Source organism: Plectropomus leopardus, chromosome 7 (assembly GCF_026936395.1).
Source record: "Plectropomus leopardus strain MGB_pleo_1.0 chromosome 7, ASM2693639v1, whole genome shotgun sequence".
Lineage (NCBI taxonomy): Eukaryota > Metazoa > Chordata > Actinopteri > Perciformes > Serranidae > Plectropomus > Plectropomus leopardus.
Window position 1 is genome coordinate 15,647,382 of NC_142182.1, and position 19,836 is coordinate 15,667,217.

Here is a 19,836-nt window from a genome sequence, read left to right on the forward strand (position 1 = left end):
TTATGATTCGTAGCTTCCGCTTTAGCAGGAGATTGCACCTCCTATTGTGGTACAAGCATATAAGACGTTTTAAGTAAAGCCCTAAAGCTGTCTAAAACCCACTTTTAAATTTGTGAAACCATTATTTTATTTGTGAAAAAGGCAAAAAGGGGAGATTTCACTGCATGTGTCACCCCTATACTAGGCCAAAGATTGTTTAAACACATTTTATACTTGTGAAACCTTTATTCTATTTGTGAAAATGCAAAAGGATTTTTCACGTTGTCAACATTTGACCAGGTCCAGATCATAAACCTCTATACTTAACATATCAAACCTGGACTAGATTATCCCAGAGAAAAGACAGAGACTCTTAAAACACAGTTTTAGATTTGGGAAAACTTTATTACACTTAATTAAATAAAAATAAAAATTAAAAAAGCAATTTTACTGAAAGACATGCCAGAACAAGGGATGTGAGTGTTGAAATCAAGCAGCAGAGACATTTTCCTTTTTCACATTTTCAAAACTAGAATAATGGTTTATCAAATCTGAAACTGTGCTTAAAATAATTAACTAATTTAACCTCTCTGGGATAATCGAGTCCAGATTTGGTCTGTCTAGGTACTGTGTTTTTGATCTGGAACTGGTCTAAGTAGGTCTACAATTAGAAAACACAGTAAAATATATGTTTTTGCATTTTCACGATCAGAAAAAAAAAGCTTTCACAAATCTGACACTGTGTTTTTATCAACCTTTAGGCTCTCTGGGATAATCTAGCCCAGATTTGACTTGTCTAAGTATTGCGTTTTGGACCTAGTCTAATGGGGTCAACATGTGGAAAAGCTGTGAAATCTTCCTTTTTGCATTTGCAAAAATAGAATAAAGGTTTCACAAATCTGAACGTGGGTTTTAGACAACGCTAAGACATTACTTAAAACGTCTACCATGCTCTCGCCACAGAAGGAGGTGCAAAAAGCTGATAATCGGTCGCTAAATGACTTTTCCCTTAACTCCACCCTTAACTACTGAATCGGAAGCTACGATTTGAAAGCTAACTTCAGCGTCGCCCTGTCTAGTGTGTAGCAGCGGCTGCGTTTGAGCTAAACTGCTATTGAGGTTAGAGACCCCCCGAACAAGTCAGATTGACTTAAATTATACTGTGACATTGTCGACTAGTACTATCTACCTACTTTATATTGTGGGACACATTAGCAGCAACTAGTTTCACAGGCTAAAACTCAGAGCTTAGCTAAGTAGCTGAGCAGACTTGTCATGGGAGGGTGAAGATAAGCAATTTTACAGTTTCGGAGGGGAGCCGCCTACTCATGTATGAACATAAAGACCCACCACGGAGGCAGCAGGCTGAAGGAGAAACATCTTCCCAAACCAGGACCAGAAGAAGGTCCGGACCAGACACGATGGGGACTGCGATGGCCCCGGTTCTCCACTGGGTCCAAGATGTAGCAGCCGTCACGCTCCTCAAAGCCCGGCGGACTTTATTTCAGGCTGCCATCCTGTTCTGCGTCCTGTTTCTGCTACTTTGGGTGTCCATCTTTCTCTACGGGAGCTTCTATTACTCCTACATGCCCACCGTGAGCTTCTCCACCCCTGTGCACTTCTACTACAGCTCTGATTGTGATGCCTCAGAGTCAGCACTTTGCTCCTTCCCCACAGCCAACATCTCTTTCATGAAGAATGACAAAGACCAGGTGATGGCTATTGGTCAGCCTTATCGAGTGTCTTTGGAGTTGGAGATGCCGGAGTCTCCAGTGAATGAGAACCTGGGTATGTTCATGGTCAAGATGTCTTGCTACACCAAGGGTGGAAAGACCGTCTCATCTGTGGGTCGATCCACAATGTTACATTACCGGTCCAGCCTCCTGCAGAGCCTGAGCACTTTACTGTTCTCCCCTTTTCTTCTGGCCGGGATGGCCGAGCAGAAGCAGCTCATAGAGGTCGAGCTCTTCTCAGACTACAAGACAAATGCTTATCAACCCTCTGTTGGTGCAGTCATTGAGATCCAGTCCAAACGAGTGCAGATCTACTCATCACAACTTCGCATCCATGCCTACTTCACGGGTGTACGATATGTCCTGTACAACTTCCCCCTGACATCGGCAGTGATTGGCGTGGCCACCAACTTCGCCTTCCTCAGTGTCATTGTGCTGTTCAGCTACCTGCAGTTCATTTGGGGTGGGATCTGGCCTCCAGACCAAGTCAGAGTCAGGGTGATGATGGGAGACAACACCCGCATCCAGCAGAGGAGAGAGGAGGCTCGGAAGCGCATGGAGAGGGAAAGTTCTCAGAAGGAACTCGGAGCTCCTCAAGTGATTGGATCTGTGAATGAGGCGTCTGATTTCCGAGGCAATGACACGGCGGCAGAGCCATCGACAAAGAAGTCCTCAGAAATCCCAAAAGCCTCTGAGGCTGATGGGCCAGATACCACAGAGGAAGAGTCTCATGACTCGAAGGAGCCCGAGGAGCAAGATGGCTCAGATGTTTTGGATGGAGGCCAGCTGTCTCACCAAAGCGAGACATCTCTCCGCCAGAGACCCGGACCGTGGATGAGCCTGTGACCCATGCCGCTGCACAAAAAGCACTTCTGTCCCATCAGTCTTTAGCAGACTTAACATGATTTGGTAGATATTGTTTGACTCTAGCAAACCTGCTGTTTTGAGTCAGCCTAAAACAGGTGGATGAGATTACAACACCTGTGCTGTTTAAGCTAACAAACCACTGCTTATTGTCTTGTGTTGAGAACACTTTACCTCATTGCTAGGGATGTCCTGACCAAGTTTTTTTTGCCATCAATCCCGATCCGAGTAATTTGATATTGAGTATCCGCCAATACTGACTCCCAATTCGTTACTTCTATTTACCTGGATAATACAGCTGCGAAATGCATACTTCAATTATTTTAAAGTTATTAAAATCAGTCCAGTGTATGTGCTTGATGGTTTAATAGCTCTTCAATGCAATACAAGAAAAAATGTCTGCACTTAATCAGTTCCCAAGGGTTTTTTGTTTATTTATATATATTTTTTACATCTGAACAAAGTAAACAAACGCAAAATGTTTATGTATATTAGTGAAGTTTTTTTTTTTAAAGAAAATAACTGAGTTAACATACTAAAATGTGAAATGAGTAATATAAACACAGTTCCACGTCAAAGTAGTGTGACAGCTGAACTTCAACATTCCCAGTCACAACAAATAAAACTCGGTTGCAATTCCAGTTATTACAGTATTGTTGTAAATCTAGTTCACTAAAACAACAAAAATTTAAATTCCACTTAAAGTGGTGTAGCAGCTTAAGTTCAGCATGAAAAGAAAAGAATAAGTTTCTACCTATTAGAGTAGCAGCATTAAAATAATCATGCTCTCCGTATGCGACACCTGTGTGATGGCAGACATAAACAAAGGATTGGATGGGACGCATGCTCAAAAAAACAATCCTGATCAATTGATCAAGCCCAATACCAGTCCTTCCCACCCCATCGGGACATCCCTACTCATTTTAACTCTAACTTCTTATTTCCTACTGCTTGTAGTTTACAGTCTTATGTTTTGCCATCTTAGTTTTGATGATGCCCACAGCAGGAGAAACTACATTCCAGCTTTGGCATGTCCAGCATTTTTGCGTAGAGGAATGTGGCATTACCATCAAGTGTTAGTCACCATTTTGACACACCCTTTTAATGTCAGGTGAATCTGTCTACAGTTTACTGCACTTAAGATGACATTTTCTCACATCACAGCGAGCCTGCAATAGCTGAATGCACACATCCTGACAGTCCTTCCATTATAATACAAGCAGACAGCGACAGGATTCTGTCTTTGAATGTATCTGCTACGCACTTGAAACTAATTTCAATAGTTTTTTTCTGATTTCCAAGAATGTTTAACACCCTTTTAGAGGTTATGCACAAACACGTCTCGTGATACTTTTTCATAGAGGCTCACTCATAATGATTTGATCTGGAAAATTTGCCCCAAAAAGTGTCTTTGTATAGCTTCTAATGTAAGTTTCTAATAAAAAAAAATATGCAAAGGGTCCAGCCTGAGGGAACATTAGGAATTTGTTACGTATTATTTTTCATCTTGCAAACAATGACATTCTGTCTTCAGTTTAATAGATTAAATTGAACGGCCATGGCATATTTAGTTAAAGCTTCAGTGTTTTTACAAATTTGGTGCCCATTTTGTCATTATCATTTCTCAGTATCTGTTACAGTGCAGTTTTAACACTGCAATTTAATGTTTGGGCAATGGTATTTATTGTGTTTTCCTAACAACAGAGCACCAATATATTTTAGATGTGTCTTTTAAGTAATATGAGTCTGTTAATTAAATGTTTGTTTTTAACATTAAGGAGTAGTATAAGAAGACGTTTTGAAATACTGGTTTTGGAGTTAATAAAGTTATGTTGATGCAGGATTATTGGAGTATAGCTCAGCTTCCAGGCATGTTACCTCCACTTCAGGGAAGTTTAAGGTTTAAGGAAGTTTCCATAAGAGTTTGTGCAAGTTGTGTTATTGTAGGATTCTGTACCAAAGATATTGTTAAATATGATGCTCTGAAAATCTGTCATCTGGGGTTCTGTCATGGAAAATATCCTTGCAAATGCTCCTGCAGTTATAGGTGTTATTTATGTGTTGAACTAATTAAATAAACATACAGCGGTGCAATTCTCTTTCTTTATTGTCTCTCGTATACATCTGGGTGACATCCCTGTTAAATAATAAACCAGCTCTAATGATCAAAATCATAGAAACATCTGATCATTTTTGTGCTTTAAAGTAGGGTTAGCAAAAAAAACTGCATTAAGTCTGACAACAACTTTGTGTCATTTTTGTATACTATATGAGATATGGAGACCCAAATCTGAGAACTTTTATGTGCAAGTGTTTGATTACATACATGAAAAAGGGAAATTTACCTTACTGAAAAGAGCAGATTTTTGTAATGATTTACAATTTTTGCAAAATAGATGGAATCAGAGAGCATTTTGAAACTTTATTCAAAACAAGAAGATGTTCATTATTACACCTGGTTCTTTTATTAAAACTGTACTTTTAATACAAACCTTACCTCAAAATGGTCATTTCTGGAAATTCAAGAAGATATCAAACAGATTTCTTTTTCTCAACACCAGGTGTATACTTTAGATAAAGTCTTTCCATTTTACACATTAGAATGTGATGTACCCACAGTAACATGTTTTTATATTGTTCTGATAAAGTCCTCCAAAAATCATGGGGTTAAAGCCAAGACAAATTATCAAAGAATGATATAAGATTCATGAAAATCAATTAAAGGGAGACATTAACTAAATGTTAATGAGAACAGGGTCATCAAAGTTTTTGCATTTCCAACGCCCTTAGCTGCAGTCAGTTTATTGTAACACCGGGGGTGAAATTGTATTGAAATGTGCAGTACTGAAAAATGCTCAGTGAAGTTATGGGTTTTGGTGTGTTAGAGGGCAGTATAAAAGAATCTAGTCATTTATCCTCCTTGACATTCGCTGTACGGCATTTCAGTGAATGATGTCATCATGTGTTCATTGAACCTCTATATAAACACAGTAAAATAGTTGTTGTAATACAGTGGGTCAGTGTGTTCATCCTGTATGAAATTACATTTCCAGTAAGCGGGCTGGTGTGCAGCCCTTTTTGATCGCTGCTCCTGCGGTTTGGTAAAAAGCATTGAAAATGTCTAAAACAATCCATTGTGGAATGACATTTAAACCTGTTTACAGAACATTTTCCTGGTATGCTGAAGAATCAGAACGCTGCATTTACGATCTGTTTCAAATGTGAACCTTATGACAATGATTTTAAGACCCATTAGCAGCTTTTATTCAAAGCCGCAGCAGCTCCAATCTATCAGATGAATTATGCATTGGTCTGGATAAGGAGTGCACTAATTGATTTATAACCATCCATCACTTGTATTAAAAACCTCACTGTATTTAGCATCAGCAGGTACTGATATTATCTCAGACTCTGCTGGAGCAAGAATGTGCGAAATGAATCATTTTCTTTTCTTAATCCCTGCCGTGCTGACCAACTGCACATTTTAGAAGAAAAATTTCCTGCAACACACATATAATGTTTATCAAGTCGAAATATAAGTCATCCATTACAGATTTCGTCCCTCAGGTCCTACATTTATGATTTAGTAAATTCTCCTAAGATACATGTCTTGTTCACACTGGCACCACAAAGGGGTGGCCAGGGGGGCCCCTTTGACACAGTGCTGGCCCCTCCCACTGGGCCCTTTTTGTAAAAATAATTTGAGGCTTCTATGACGTGTTCTTAAACTTTAGAGGGACTGTTCCCAGTATATGTTTTGTTCCTTCCAAATCAGTGTATATGTGTCTTTGTCAGGACAACCAGCCTATTTAAAGAACAATGAATCAACTACAGGCTCGGACACACCAAGCTGACAGTTGGCCGTCGGTCAGTGAGCCATTCCTGAATGTGTCTGTAGCCCTAGTCGCTGCAGTGTGTCCTGCACCATCGGCCCTCGTCAGCCCTCATTGGCTCTTGTTGGCTTTTTTTCAGCCGAGTCAGCATGTTGAATTGGCGTTGGAGAAGGTGGAGCATGTTTGTAAATGAAATCCCTCTGATTGTCATTTCAGATCGGCGCGCAAAAAGAGAAACAGAGGTGAGGAAAATAAACAAACGGCTAGTAAAGAGGGCGATAGATCGAAACAAATGCTATATGAGGTAAAACTGTTTTTCCTTAGTCATTGAGCCTTTTAGCAGAAATGTTTCCTGAAGGTTTGTGTTATTGTTCACTGGTGCATGGTAAATATACTTCGTTCTTTCAGCATCGGGCTGTGTTGTTAATGTGCTAACTGGCTAAGTAGTCTAATGACAGTCTTCCGGTTTGCCTTTTTGAATGACGTCTACAGACTACCATCGTCTTCTGGTATAGACAGTTATTTCCTCTCATGCAAGCACAAAATACACTTACTGGTTGGCCATCAGTCAAAGTTTTTTTGGTGTGTTCATTAGCAACCTTTTGGCCGAGACACAGGCAAACATGGGGCGACGCTACAGTGGGCTTTCGTCACCACCAGTTCTTTGACGTCAGTTTGGTGCATCTCAACCTTAACATGTATAGTTAACACATTAAAACATGATTGTTGTGGAACTCAAATGTTAGCTGTACCGGCATTAACCTATCAATCAGATAAGTAATAACATTCATTTTTAAAATAAGAAACTAGTATCAGTAAGTGATTCTATCACTCCCATATTGACGTAATTTTCAACATGTCTATACACTACAGCATAATCGAATTCCTGAAATTTCTTTTGGTTTTGGTGTGCCAACTCAAGATTTTCAGAGGCCTCAACTATGCAAAATGTCTGGGAACCATTGCTTTGCAACATACTGTGAAATAGTTTGTACTTAAACATCTGATGCTGGCAGACATTAATAGGAATTTACAATGTCACTGTTGCTGCAGCTAATCATTGAAGGCATTTACAGTTTTACAAATTCAAATCAGATACAAACTTTTTATACAGTTTTCAGTATAAATATGTCAAATAATTTATATTACAAAGTTCAAAATTTCCCTTTCACACAGGCCACATTATTTTAAAAATGTGGCATACGACTGGTTTTGCCATATATGGTCCAAATGCCACCAGCCTGGTGTATAACACATCCCACCACTTGGCTTTAAGTGTTCCACTTGAACGTCATCCTCTCCTGCCGGGCCTCACCATGGCTGAAGGTCACTTTGTTTTTTGACCCTAAATGTTATGCTCCTCCTCCGTGTGCACCTCCGTGACCTCTGCTGTAGTCTCGCTCATAGCTTTTGACCCTTCATCTTCCTGCTCATCATCTGAGCTGTCCGCCCAGCGCCCGACTCTTCTGACTCCCTCGCCCACTACCGGGGCATTAATGCAGGGGTTGTGATCATAGATGACAAGTTTCAACCCCTGCATGTGAGACAGGCCTGGGAAGTAGCGTATTCTGTTCCGATCGACATCGATGACAGCTAGAAATTGCATTTCCAGCAACACTGGTGGGAACACTGCCAGCTGGTTTCCAGCAAGCCAGATACTTCTCAACTCTTCAAGCCCTCTTAGCTCTTTTGGTACACTCTGTATCTGGTTATAACCGAGGTGCAGGGTCTTGAGATTAGAGAGCTCACAAACCACCTTGGGGAAAACAGTGAAGCAATTAGTCTCCAGCCACAGAGTACTGAGTTCCTTGAGCTCTCTCAGTTCTCTTGGGAGGCTGCAAAGCCTGTTGTTACCCAGGTAAAGGATGCTGAGCTGGGGTAACCTGCAAACAGCTGCAGGGAGTTCTTCAAAGCAGTTAAAGTCGAGGGCGAGGAGCTGCAGCTTCTTCAGACCCTGCACTTCAGCTGGTAAGCTGCTGAGGTTATTGTCACTCAGATAGAGCTTCACCAGTTCGTTAAACGCACAGGCAGCAACAGGCAGCCGACGCAACTGCCGGCTGCTGAGGTCCAGGGTCCGATCGAGTGGCATCTCCTTCAGGTCCCCCACCAGGAAGCGTTGACAGCGCTCCGAGGGAATGAAGGCGATGACACCTCGCATGGCATTGCCCATCTTGCCCAGTCTCTCATACACAGCTGGTCCTCCACATCAATTTAGAGCCAGACAAGGGTTGCGTTGAGGTAAAGCTGCTGGCGTCTTCAAGTGAATTTCATGGCATCCCATTAACGCTCCTCCTCCGCCCCTCTGGAGTTATTGATCTTGAGAAAAACAAAACAAGTTTGCAATGCGTCTTTGTCATACTGCATCAACATATGAAGTCAATGTAGCAGCAGTTACATGATTATGATTCAACATGTGATAAAACCAGGCTGGCGAGTGATTCACAATAATAAGCATCATTTGTTGTAAACAAGAAAACAGAACACACTATAAGTAAATACAGTAAATATGATCATAATGAAAATTTAAAAACACCTACTCTCCTGATGTTGTCCTGCTGATGTCCATGACTCTCAGCATCTCCTACAGTAAGCCATTTGTTTATCCAACTTAATGGGCTGAAAATGTATTGTATTCCCTGGGCGGATATTCCCCATTGCAGTCCTCTCACTATCTCTCAGTGGCTCTGAGCTTTGCCCTGACTCTCATGACGATAGCAACCACCAGCTACTCTCTCCTCCCCATTTATGCCTCATGACTTTCCCCCCTTCTCCTGTGAGATGACAGAGGTGGGAGTGAGAGAGACAGGGAGGGGCAGGGTACGAAGCATAAGAAGCTCTGTGATGAAAGAGCAGCGAAGGTCATTTACATTCTGTTTTAATCGCTCCAGACACAGTTCTGGGTCGGTGCCACTGGGCCGGTCAAGTGGGCCCGTGCTGTGGAATAATCTCAAGAATTTGTCAGTGTGTGCAGGGAGACCAAAGAGGGTGTTTTGCTCTGACATGGTTATAGTAAATCATTAGGTGAAGGGAAGAGAAATTAAGTGAGGGTTCTAGGTCTGTGCTTTGTCGACGCCACATTTTAACTGTGTGCCCATTGTGGAGTCAAGACTTTGGTGCCTTAACCCGTTGGAAACTGAATTGGTTTGATTTATTTAAAAAAAAAAATATGGGAAGAGGGCAATGAGCAACGTAGAAAAAAAAAATGCTAGAAAAATTGCGGGAAATTTGTAAACAAGTTACATGGAAATAACCTAAAAAAAGCAACAAAAAAAGTACTGAAAATTATTTTTTAAAACTTTATGTATAATTTCTTTCTGTAACAAACGCCCTGCAGTTAGGCATTTTGGTTAATTGTACAGTTTATCAGTTGATCTTTACTATTACTGTTATGAATTTAATAAAATATGAAATATCCCTACAATATGTCATCAGTTTACTCAATTATAGTAAAGAAGTCCCTGAAGGAAAAAGGTTGGGAACCACTGTACAAGGTCCAGCCATATAGTAAGTTTTAACCTAGTCTTGTTTCAAATGAATCAAACCAGTTTGTTCAGGTTTCAAAAGGTTAAATTGATTCTGAAACTGATGTTGATCCAGATTTTAAATGATTCAGGGCTCCAAATGCAGGCGCTCATGTGTCAGTATTCCATGTAGGCAAATCGTTTTTGAATTGGAATATCATTTTGTGTTTATCTCTCTTTTCCTCTTTAGGAAGTGTCAGATAGTCGTTGCCTGCCTGAGGTGTGATGTGTCCATGCTATCTGACGTACCTTTATTAAGGCTATTTTCCAACTAGATAAAACTGAGAAGGAATTTTATTTTCTTTATCAGACAATGCATGCTTCCTGTCTGTTTTCGCTCACTGACAGACTTTTTTTTAGCTCATGTCCCTCTACTTATCCACTCACTGCCTGGGGGCCTCAAACAGGCAACAACCCAGACTGTGCACACAGAGAGCTATGTGACTGACATATTAGAGCCCATTCATGGCAGAGATTTTGATATGTCATAGCAGGAAAAGCACAAGTGTGACTAACTGTCCTATTAGGTGAATTCATTAGCACTTTATGCAGGCATGTCCAAAGTCCTTCCCCGGGGAACAACCGTGGCCCTCAGACCAATTTTAAATGGCCCCCAGCTTGTCTTTCAGAAAACTACAAGATTAACACAATATTGGTTAATCAAGTAAGATCACTTTGCATCTACGACAAAACACAGACCTACAGAGTCATGCACCCTTTACAACACCTCCACCATTTTTTCCTGGAATATGCACTTCATTTCTTTTCCCTTCACCCAATGATTTACTACAATCACATCAGAGCAAAACACCCTTTTTTGGTTTCCTTGCACACACTGACAAATTCTGACTGATTGACAGATTATTTTACAGCACCATTTGACCAGTGGGGCATAAACAGCATCGAAATAGAGCTAAAAAAAAAAAAGTGCCAGTGAAGGATCCCCTGCGCCACCTGACAGAGGCCCTAAAATCCTAGAAATGTCACAAATCAGAGAAAAATCCTGAAATCCTAGAAATATGCTAAAATCTAAGAAAAGTCACAAAATCTCAGAAACATGTTTGGGGCAGCTGCAACTGGTCCTTGGCCTCTTGTCATCTTGCAAAAGTGGCCCCCAAGCAAAGCAAGCTGAGTATTCCTTGTATACTTATCTTCATGTTGCAAGACACCTTCTGATCACAGGAGGGAGGTAGAGGCTTTACAGTGGTGTCCTTATTTACATCCACAGGCAAAATGTCCATATTTTTCCCAGTTGTTGTTTTTTCTGTGACAGTTTAGCCCCCAGTGGGACTGATGGACTGATGAGTTCACTTTCTGACATGTTGAGTTTTGTGTACGGAAGTGGTCAGCAGGTTGTAAGGTCAGAGGGTAAAGGCTACCCCTCTTTCGATTGAGAATACACACAGCCATCTTGGATCTAACGTAGAGAAGGGAAATTGATGCGGTGAGAATATTTTACTTATTTATCGTCATCTTTAGTCGGTTGGGCTCATATTTAAGCCTTTTGCGTGAACGGTTTATGTCGCTGTTTCCCTCCATGTCGATACGGAGCGGATCTTGAGCATTTAGCTCCGGCAGATCGCTGCTGCTGCCTGCTACTGCTGCTGGCTGCAAACGGAGCGTAAACTGAGCCATGAAAACGGACAGCTGACTGTGGATATATGGAGGCACAGAGGGCCCAAATTACTGCCTTATAGTGGCTGCTGCTTAGTAGCCAAGTCAGAGTGTTTTGGGGTTGAAAGGTTTTAGTATGTTGTGGTACTGAGCCTGATTGCGAACTGATGTTAAGCTAGCTAAGCTAACAGAGATTGGTTACTTAGCCTGCTAACGGTAGCGAACTACACTAGTGTTGGCTAACTAGCATGTTAGCATTGCTGCTGTTAATTTTCGCAACAGTGTCAAATTAGGTAACAGTTCAGTATTTAACACGCAATATTACCCACAGTAGTCAGAAATGAAGAGAGTTAACTGCCGACTCTGCTGTCAGCTGATTTAACCTTATCTAGCCTAATACATGTAACGCTTAAAATAAGTAGCTTATTTTGTTATAGAAGTTTTACTTGTTGTTCCCTTATTCGTGTGCCCGGTGGTGGATAAAAGTACCTGAAAAACATACTTCAGTATAAGTATATATATCTTACCAGAACATGATTTCGGTAGAAGTTAAAGTCATCTGATATTTACTATACTTGCGTATTTAAAGTAATGTTTTCATATTAAATGTATTTAAGTATTAAAATTACAAGTTAATGCAGGTAAACGCAACTGGTCAGAATTCTGAGAGTTATGAAGTTAATTTCTTCGTAACATAAAGCTCTTTAAAGTGGAGCCGACATTAGTCTTGAAGAAAAAAAAGTTTTTTTTTTCTTAACAACTTGAAGGATTAAGGTAACAAAATCCAGTTTTTCCTTTCCGCCTTCATCTGTCCACTCTTCCCTCCCTCCCCTCACTGTTTTGTAGTAAGAACTTAAAATGCTCTGGGGAAAAGTAGAGGAGTAAGAGTATGCATTTAATGTAGGTAATGTAGTGAAGTAAAAGTGAAAGTTGACAGAAATATAAAAACTTAAAGTACAGATACTCCCAAAAAATACTTCAGTACTGTAAAGAGTAATATTTTGTTGCATTACACCATTGCCATTTTGATTATGTTTGTGCCTTATGGAATAGTAGGTTTCACAAAAACCTTAAAAACATATTACAGGTAGCACAGAATAATGTCATCAACACATGCTCAGTGCTCCTCCCAGGACATGTATAGTAATGAAGCACATGGGATTATTGTCTTTTGAAGATAGAGTTAAACAGCGGAAACTAAACCATATTTTTGATATAATTCATAAAAGGGCCCCGGGATATATGATCTATGAAATTGGCATGGTTGGAAGTCAACATAAGTGCAACACAAGAGCAAGCATTGTGTCACGCAGTGTTCCTTGTGTTAATATTAAAGTAGCAATGAGCACAGTTTTCTATACTTGGATCACCCTATGGGACAACCTGCCCCTTCGTAGTAAACAAAGCAAAACAGAGGTGATTTTTCAAAATAAAGGTTTAAGAGGATTTGTGTGGAGGGTATATGGTTCACTCTTTTGGGAGGTAATTTGAACCATAGAGTTGCAAGGGGATGAGAAGGTTTATGATGTGATTTGTTTATTTGCAATGATATGTGTTTTATATATTGTTTGCTGTTACCACAGAGGACCACTTTGGAAATGAGTGTTTTTAGTTATGCCATTATATGTGAGAGATACAGGGATATTTTAATCATGTTGTTTTGAAGAGGAGTCAGTGTATATAGATATGATATGTGAACCTGTGCACTTGTGTTTCTCAAGTTCTTTACCTCTTGTCAGACTTCTTTCCTTTGCACACCTTTAACAGTGACTCTGCTCTCTCTTCAGGTGACATAAGGCATGTTTGGTGCTAGAAAGAAATTTGTAGAGTTCGTCGAGGTAGTTGATAACGACTTCACTGATGAAAGCATGTACTACAGCCAGCCGTCGATGTTCCCACATCGGTCGGACAAAGATGTGAGTTTTGTCCACGTCTGTACACTTCTGTCATTTCGTAAGTGGGGGAGACATTTTGCCATTATCTTACTCTCTCTAGTCCTCAAATGTTTTCCTTCAGATGCTGTCCTCTCCCTCGCCGTCGTCGTCAGGTCAGCTGTCGCAGCTTGGTGCAAGTTTGTACGGCCCACAAAGTAAGTGTTTTCTACCCTCACTCAATAGGAGTTTTGTGCTCTTATGTAGCATATTTTGAGTAAAAAGAAATCTTAATAGTTTGAGCATGACTGCAGGTATTTATGGAGAACTGTTGCTAATAAAACCTGAAACCCACTGAGGGTTGAAATTTGGGACATTTTGCAAATGAATCTTCTCTGGGGTGTCTGACAGTGTTTGTTTTTCCTCTTGTTCTTCTGTGTCTATTTGCAGGTGCACTCGGGTTCTCGGTAAGGGGCATGGGGAACAGTACGCCTCAGTTAAATCGAAATCTAACGCAAGGCACGCAGCTACCAAGTCATATCACCCCCACAACGGGGGTCCCCACCATGTCCCTCCATACTCCTCCATCACCTAGCAGGTATGTTTGAAGGTTTTTTCTTATTTTGTGAGTTTGCCGGCTCAGTTTGGATGCACACTTGCATGCTCTACAACATTAAGCATACCTAGAATTGGAAATGACAGTTGACATGACGTGCAAAAATTCAGATCTAGTAAGTCATATCTGATGATCTGTTAACAGGGGGACATTGCCGATGAACACAAGGAACATGCTGAACCACTCTCAGGTCGGTCAAGGCATTGGGATGAGCGGAAGGACCAATAGTATGGGCAGCTCGGGGCTGGGCAGCCCCAACCGCAGCTCACCTAGTATCATCTGTATGCCCAAACAGCAGCCAGCACGCCAGCCCTTCACCATTAACAGGTAGACGGATCCTGCATAACTCATCCATGTCGAGATCTGCTGTTCTTGGTGTCAGTTCTTGATATAAACATTCTCATCCGAAGGAATGTGCTTGGAAGCTTAACTTATCTTTTGTTTTGGTTTTCTTTTGTCTGAGCAGCATGTCAGGGTTTGGTATGAACCGCAATCAGGCATTTGGGATGAACAACTCATTATCAAGCAACATCTTTAATGGCACAGGTAAGTGTGTTTTGACCCAAATGGGTACACCATAGGAATCATTACTGTGGGGTTTTATTTAAACAAAAAGTCATGTTTATATTGAAGATTTAAAAAAAATCAGTTCTACAAAAAACCCGCAAAAAATACATTTCACAAACACACCTCGCACAAAGAATGTGCTGTTGACAGGACAAGACGACCTTGTTCACTGTACACTTCAGTGGAGTGACGTGCAGGCAGCACAAAGTCTGATTTTAAAATCACTCGAAACTGATCTGGCTCTACTGAATCAAGGGGTTGTTTTTTTTTTTTTGAACATTTGTGAAACGGAAATTCTCTGAAAAGGCAACACCATTTCATCAATTTATGTTTGACTGCTGAAACAGATGGTGAGTAACTAGCTGTAATTAAATGTTGTGTTTTGTCAGCAGTTGTAACTTGGGCAAGGGCTAAATATTCAGACATTGACCGTGCAATTAAAGTTACACTATCACAAATTGCTGCATTATTGCACAGAACTGAATTGAAGGCTACAAGTTCCTAATTTTCCTATTACTGCAGATGGGAGTGAAAATGTAACGGGACTGGATCTGTCAGACTTCCCTGCATTAGCAGACAGGAGTCGGAGAGAAGGAACTGGAAACCCAACACCGGTGCTAAACCCACTGGCTGGACGGGCTCCTTATGGTAGGCCATTAGGCTGGAGAAAGTGTCTTATTTTTATACACGTTAAGCTGTAAGAAGTAGGTTCCCCCAGGAGAGAAAATGGATATTAGCTTCTTAATTGGGTTTATAATACGAGCCAAGGCTTTGTTTTAATGCACATTATAGAAGCAGGAGTAGCTTATGATGCCCATTTGTTGTGATTTATTTCTCATTACACTTTGGGGATTTATAATCTCTACTTCACTATGCTCATCATCATCATCATCATCATCAAGTTGGCATGGTGACGAAGCCATCGACCGAACAGACACAGGATTTCTCCATCCATAACGAGGACTTTCCTGCACTGCCTGGCCCAAACTATAAGGACCCCACGTTGAACAACGATGACAGCAAAACCGTAAGTGTGACCCACTGATGACTTTACAATATGACAGCATGTTTGTTGCACACCAAAGACAATTATTTAAAAAATGTTTTTTTAAATTAATTTTCTGTGTTTAAAATTGATTTTCTTTGTTTTCAGAACTTGAACTCCACAAGCAAGAGCACATCCAACGCAGATGGGCCGAAGTTCCCTGGAGACAAGACGGCCTCAGCACAGAACAACAACCAGAAGAAAGGGATCCAGGTGTTGCCCGATGGTGAGACCTCTCAGCCAATCGTATCGCTCCAATTCCACTGAGACATCCCTTCTTAATCGCACAACTTGGGTGAGGCAGTTGGGCTCTCTAGCCTGCATTTGGGGTTAGATAATTATTGGATGGGCTGCAGTGAGGAAACCAAATGATTATGTTCAATATGATACAGACCATCATCATCTTTCCATTAGTCTGTGATTCATCACTTGTTAAAAAAATAATTGGCTTGGTTTGCTCTCCAATGCGTGCACAAAGTGTGGGTTAGAATTATGGAGGTAATGTATTGACAGTAAGTATTAACTGTAGTTCACAGTCCAGTAACAGCAGTTTATTGAGCTCTGATTCCTCCTGCTGCTGCAGGTCGGGTGACGAACATTCCCTCAGGAATGGTGACAGACCAATTTGGCATGATTGGCCTGTTGACGTTTATCCGGGCGGCAGAGACTGATCCGGGGATGGTCCATCTGGCGCTAGGAAGTGACCTCACGACACTGGGACTCAACTTAAACTCTCCAGAGTAAGACAGCCGTTCTCCTCCGAACTGTTCATTAGCCAGCAGACACAGTATATGTCCAACAAATGAAAATAAGATTAATAAATCAATTATCCAGTAATGAAAATCATAAGCCCCTTTCAAATGTCACATGACCTTTAGTACATGTTGCGGGCAGAGATGGTTACTATGGTTACGGTGACATTTTCCCCAAATGTGATTAGCAAATGTTCTATTTTGATGTTCATAGTGGCAAGAACTCACTGCAACTTTCTTTCCTGACAGAAACTTGTACCCCAAGTTCGCCTCTCCTTGGGCCTCATCACCTTGTCGACCTCAAGACATCGGTAAGACATTAATGTGACGTATGATGGGGAGGACAACTTTTTTATCTCTTATAATTACCTTAATTTCGTGATCATTTGGCAGTCCTGATGAGCTTTCAGGGTTTGGCCAGTCAGAGCCAGTCTATTAGACATTTTTATGATGACAGTCAAGAGGGACATGCAGGCAGAAGGGTTTTTAGGAACCAGCTGAAGTCTCCTCAGTGAGTAACACACTCCCTTAGCTGGGTGGTGAGATCAAAAATGCATAAAATATCTAATATAACTGACTATATGATCTACTATTCTGCTGCTTCTTTATATATAATAGTTTGGTATGATCTGATAGCACCAAACAGTTGGCAGTTGATTCCAGGAGGGGAGGTATTCAATAAGCAATGAGAGCTGATCCTGCATAAAAACAGTCACATATGACCATTTTTTAATGGCATCATGATTTTTACGGTGTATCTTCACAAATTTTCACATTGTCATGACAACAGATTGAGATGTCTTCTAATGATATTCCATTCAGACTATAAAATGTCTTAGTCGCTCATTCTTGTTCTTGCCTTTTCAGACTTCCACGTTCCGTCTGAATATTTAACAAATATCCACATAAGGGACAAGGTAATTATGAGCTTCATAATAGCGCCACAGTAAATAATTTCAGTCTTCAGGTTGTATATGTGGATACAAAACTAATTCTCTGTATTCTTCGCTCTCCTGCCTCAAGTTGGCTGCAATTAAACTGGCACGATATGGTGAAGACCTGTTGTTCTACCTGTACTATATGAATGGTGGAGACCTGCTGCAGCTTCTGGCAGCAGTTGAGCTGTGAGTACCTTTTAAATTGGGTTTTCTGTTGAAATGTTGTCTGTTTCCATTTAAGTTTGATTGTGTTTTTTTCTTCATCTGGACATTGCTGACAGACGTTTTCAAGTCAGTTAAACCCTTTAACACCTGAATTAGTATCCTTGTGTTGCCTCCAGATGCCTTTCACAAGCATTCAGATCTCTGAAACCTGAGAAAATTGGTTTGATTTTAACTATTTTTTTCTAATTTTCTTGCTAATTTTTTGGGTCATTTCTTGTTAAGGTGCGTGTTGCCTTTGTTTGAAACAGTAAAAGTCTTACAAATAAGACTTTTCAAGGACCCATAATGAAACACATAACACAAACAGAACTACACAGTATATTTAACTGTTAAGTTTTAAAATCCTAATTATTGTATGGAAAAGAAACAACAACCTTTTCAATCTCTAATAGTTGATCTTATTTACATCAACTTCAAATACTTCAAACTACAGGTGCAGTCAATACATGGTCCTTTATTTAAAAAAAAAAAAAAGCTCTAAAAGCACAAAGTGTGTGTTAAATCATAGTCACAACATTATGCTTTCTGCTCGACTCTGTTATTATATGTTAATATTTTCATAACTTCACTCTTCAGCTTCAACCGGGACTGGAGGTACCACAAAGAGGAGCGGGTTTGGATAACAAGGGCGCCCGGCATGGAGCCTACACTGAAGACCAACACCTACGAGAGGGGAACCTACTACTTTTTTGATTGTCTTAACTGGAGGAAAGTAGCCAAGGTAAGAATTTGTCTTTCTGCTGCCTCTGTCCTTGTAAAATTGAATTAGGCTTTTCTCGTTATATTAAAATTGTGTTTGCATCTCTAAGGAATTTCATCTGGAGTATGACAAGCTGGAAGAGAGGCCTCATGTGCCAACAACATTCAACTACAACCCAGCCCAGCAGGCCTTCTAAGGCCCGACCAGTCCAAATGGCAGCAGCAGTTTCTGCACACGACACTGTTGTCCAGAAGGGGCGCTGTGGTTCACACAGTTTGGTTTTTATTCCTCGAGGATTTGGCTATCTGACTGCGGGGGTCGTCGCCACCATCAAAACTGCCCTGCTTTTCCAAAATTACATGCTGCCCAAAACACCAACACTTGTTCTGTTTTTATTCTTTATGTTCCTCCTGTTTTTTTTGTCTTGTTTTGAGCAGGGTCTGTGTTATGTTTACATCTCTGAATCTGAAGCCTCTGAAGTTTTCTTTTAGAAAGGAGGACTGACCTTGTGGCACAGGTCAGCGACAGAACAAGGTTTACGCCAGGTGTTGAGAACAGAAAAAAGGCGAGGAATGTTAACATCCTCAGACGCAAGTGAAGGGGTGAAAGAAATGCAATGTTTATTGTTGCACTATATTTAGTAATAAAAGAACACAAAATTTGTTTGTGATTTTTTTTTTATGATGTGAACACTCCCTGAAATTTATTTTTCCTTTTCCTTTTTTTGGGAGGGGGGTGGGGGGGGGGGGGTCGGGGGTTTCGTGCAACGTTTCCACTTGCATCCCTTTTCATCTCAAACTTTTTTTTCTTCGTTCCATTGATTCCAACCTCTGTATTTGCACCAACAAACTGTTTTCTGTCTCATCTTCTGTTTCTAACTCTGTCCGTCTCTCTCTGTGAGTTCTGTGCCAGTTGAACATGGACACAAATCTGGGAGACTACTTCGGTTTCCACAAATGTGGACGAACAGCTACACAACATTGCTCCAGAGCAAACAAAACATTTTCCAGTCTTTGTTACAATTTTGTAAGAAATGTGTACATTTTTTGTTTCTTTGCATCACATAAATTAGTATATGTATGTACGAATGTGTATATATGATTGCTATATATATATATATGTATGTATATATATATATATGACATCTATTTTGGAAGAAATTTTGCCCTGCCTTGTACCTCGTTTTTATGAGGTGAGCATGGATGCAATATGTGGACGCAACAGGACATTTCTGGATCTGCTGGACAGGGTGTCACATGGCACTGTGGGCACTTAACATCAAAATAATACAAAAGTAAAATGTCATTTAAGGAAAGGCCTGGTTCTTAGCCAAAAAAACAAAACATAAAAAAAAAAATAAACACGGAAGTGATCCCCCCCAAGTTCGGAGTCCAAAGCAAAAGAAGGGGTGTGTTTCATTTCAAGCTCTTTGAACAGCAGTGAACAGAATTTCATAGGAAACGGAAAAACGACAAATTGAGGAGAGAAAAAAATCCAGACCAATCTTGTATTTTCTGAAGTTAAAAGCTTCTTTTCTTTGTATTAAAGCAGAAAGGCTTTCCTGACCCACTGTGTGTG

At 40.6% G+C, this 19,836-nt stretch overlaps 3 protein-coding genes across 5 annotated transcripts; 2 read left to right on the top strand and 1 right to left on the bottom strand.

Moving 5' to 3' along the window:
• Positions 1-1,018: 1,018 nt before the first annotated feature.
• bscl2 (BSCL2 lipid droplet biogenesis associated, seipin) lies at positions 1,019-4,670 on the top strand. Its single transcript, XM_042496329.2, has one exon. The coding sequence runs from the start codon at positions 1,308-1,310 to the stop codon at positions 2,556-2,558; it is 1,251 nt and encodes a 416-aa protein (XP_042352263.1). The 5' UTR covers positions 1,019-1,307; the 3' UTR covers positions 2,559-4,670.
• Positions 4,671-4,985: 315 nt separating this feature from the next.
• Positions 4,986-10,713, bottom strand: lrrc10 (leucine rich repeat containing 10). Its single transcript, XM_042496898.2, has 2 exons — positions 8,947-10,713; positions 4,986-8,725 (listed from the first exon to the last, which is right to left on the bottom strand). Exon 2 carries the CDS (start codon positions 8,577-8,579, stop codon positions 7,755-7,757), a length of 825 nt encoding a protein of 274 aa, XP_042352832.1. The 5' UTR covers positions 8,580-8,725; positions 8,947-10,713; the 3' UTR covers positions 4,986-7,754.
• A 503-nt stretch (positions 10,714-11,216) lies between these two features.
• cnot2 (CCR4-NOT transcription complex, subunit 2) lies at positions 11,217-19,823 on the top strand. 3 transcript variants are annotated; one of them, XM_042495526.2, is made up of 15 exons: positions 11,217-11,374; positions 13,332-13,460; positions 13,540-13,633; positions 13,866-14,013; positions 14,176-14,358; positions 14,498-14,577; positions 15,121-15,246; positions 15,501-15,625; positions 15,752-15,869; positions 16,227-16,383; positions 16,645-16,706; positions 17,263-17,312; positions 17,419-17,519; positions 18,135-18,279; positions 18,368-19,823. In XM_042495526.2, exons 2-15 carry the CDS (start codon positions 13,344-13,346, stop codon positions 18,452-18,454), a joined length of 1,593 nt encoding a protein of 530 aa, XP_042351460.1. In that variant the 5' UTR covers positions 11,217-11,374; positions 13,332-13,343; the 3' UTR covers positions 18,455-19,823. The 3 variants fall into 3 exon arrangements, with proteins under 3 accessions (XP_042351460.1, XP_042351461.1, XP_042351462.1); XM_042495527.2 differs by having other exon boundaries at positions 13,561-13,633; XM_042495528.2 differs by lacking the exon at positions 15,121-15,246.
• Positions 19,824-19,836: the final 13 nt, after the last annotated feature.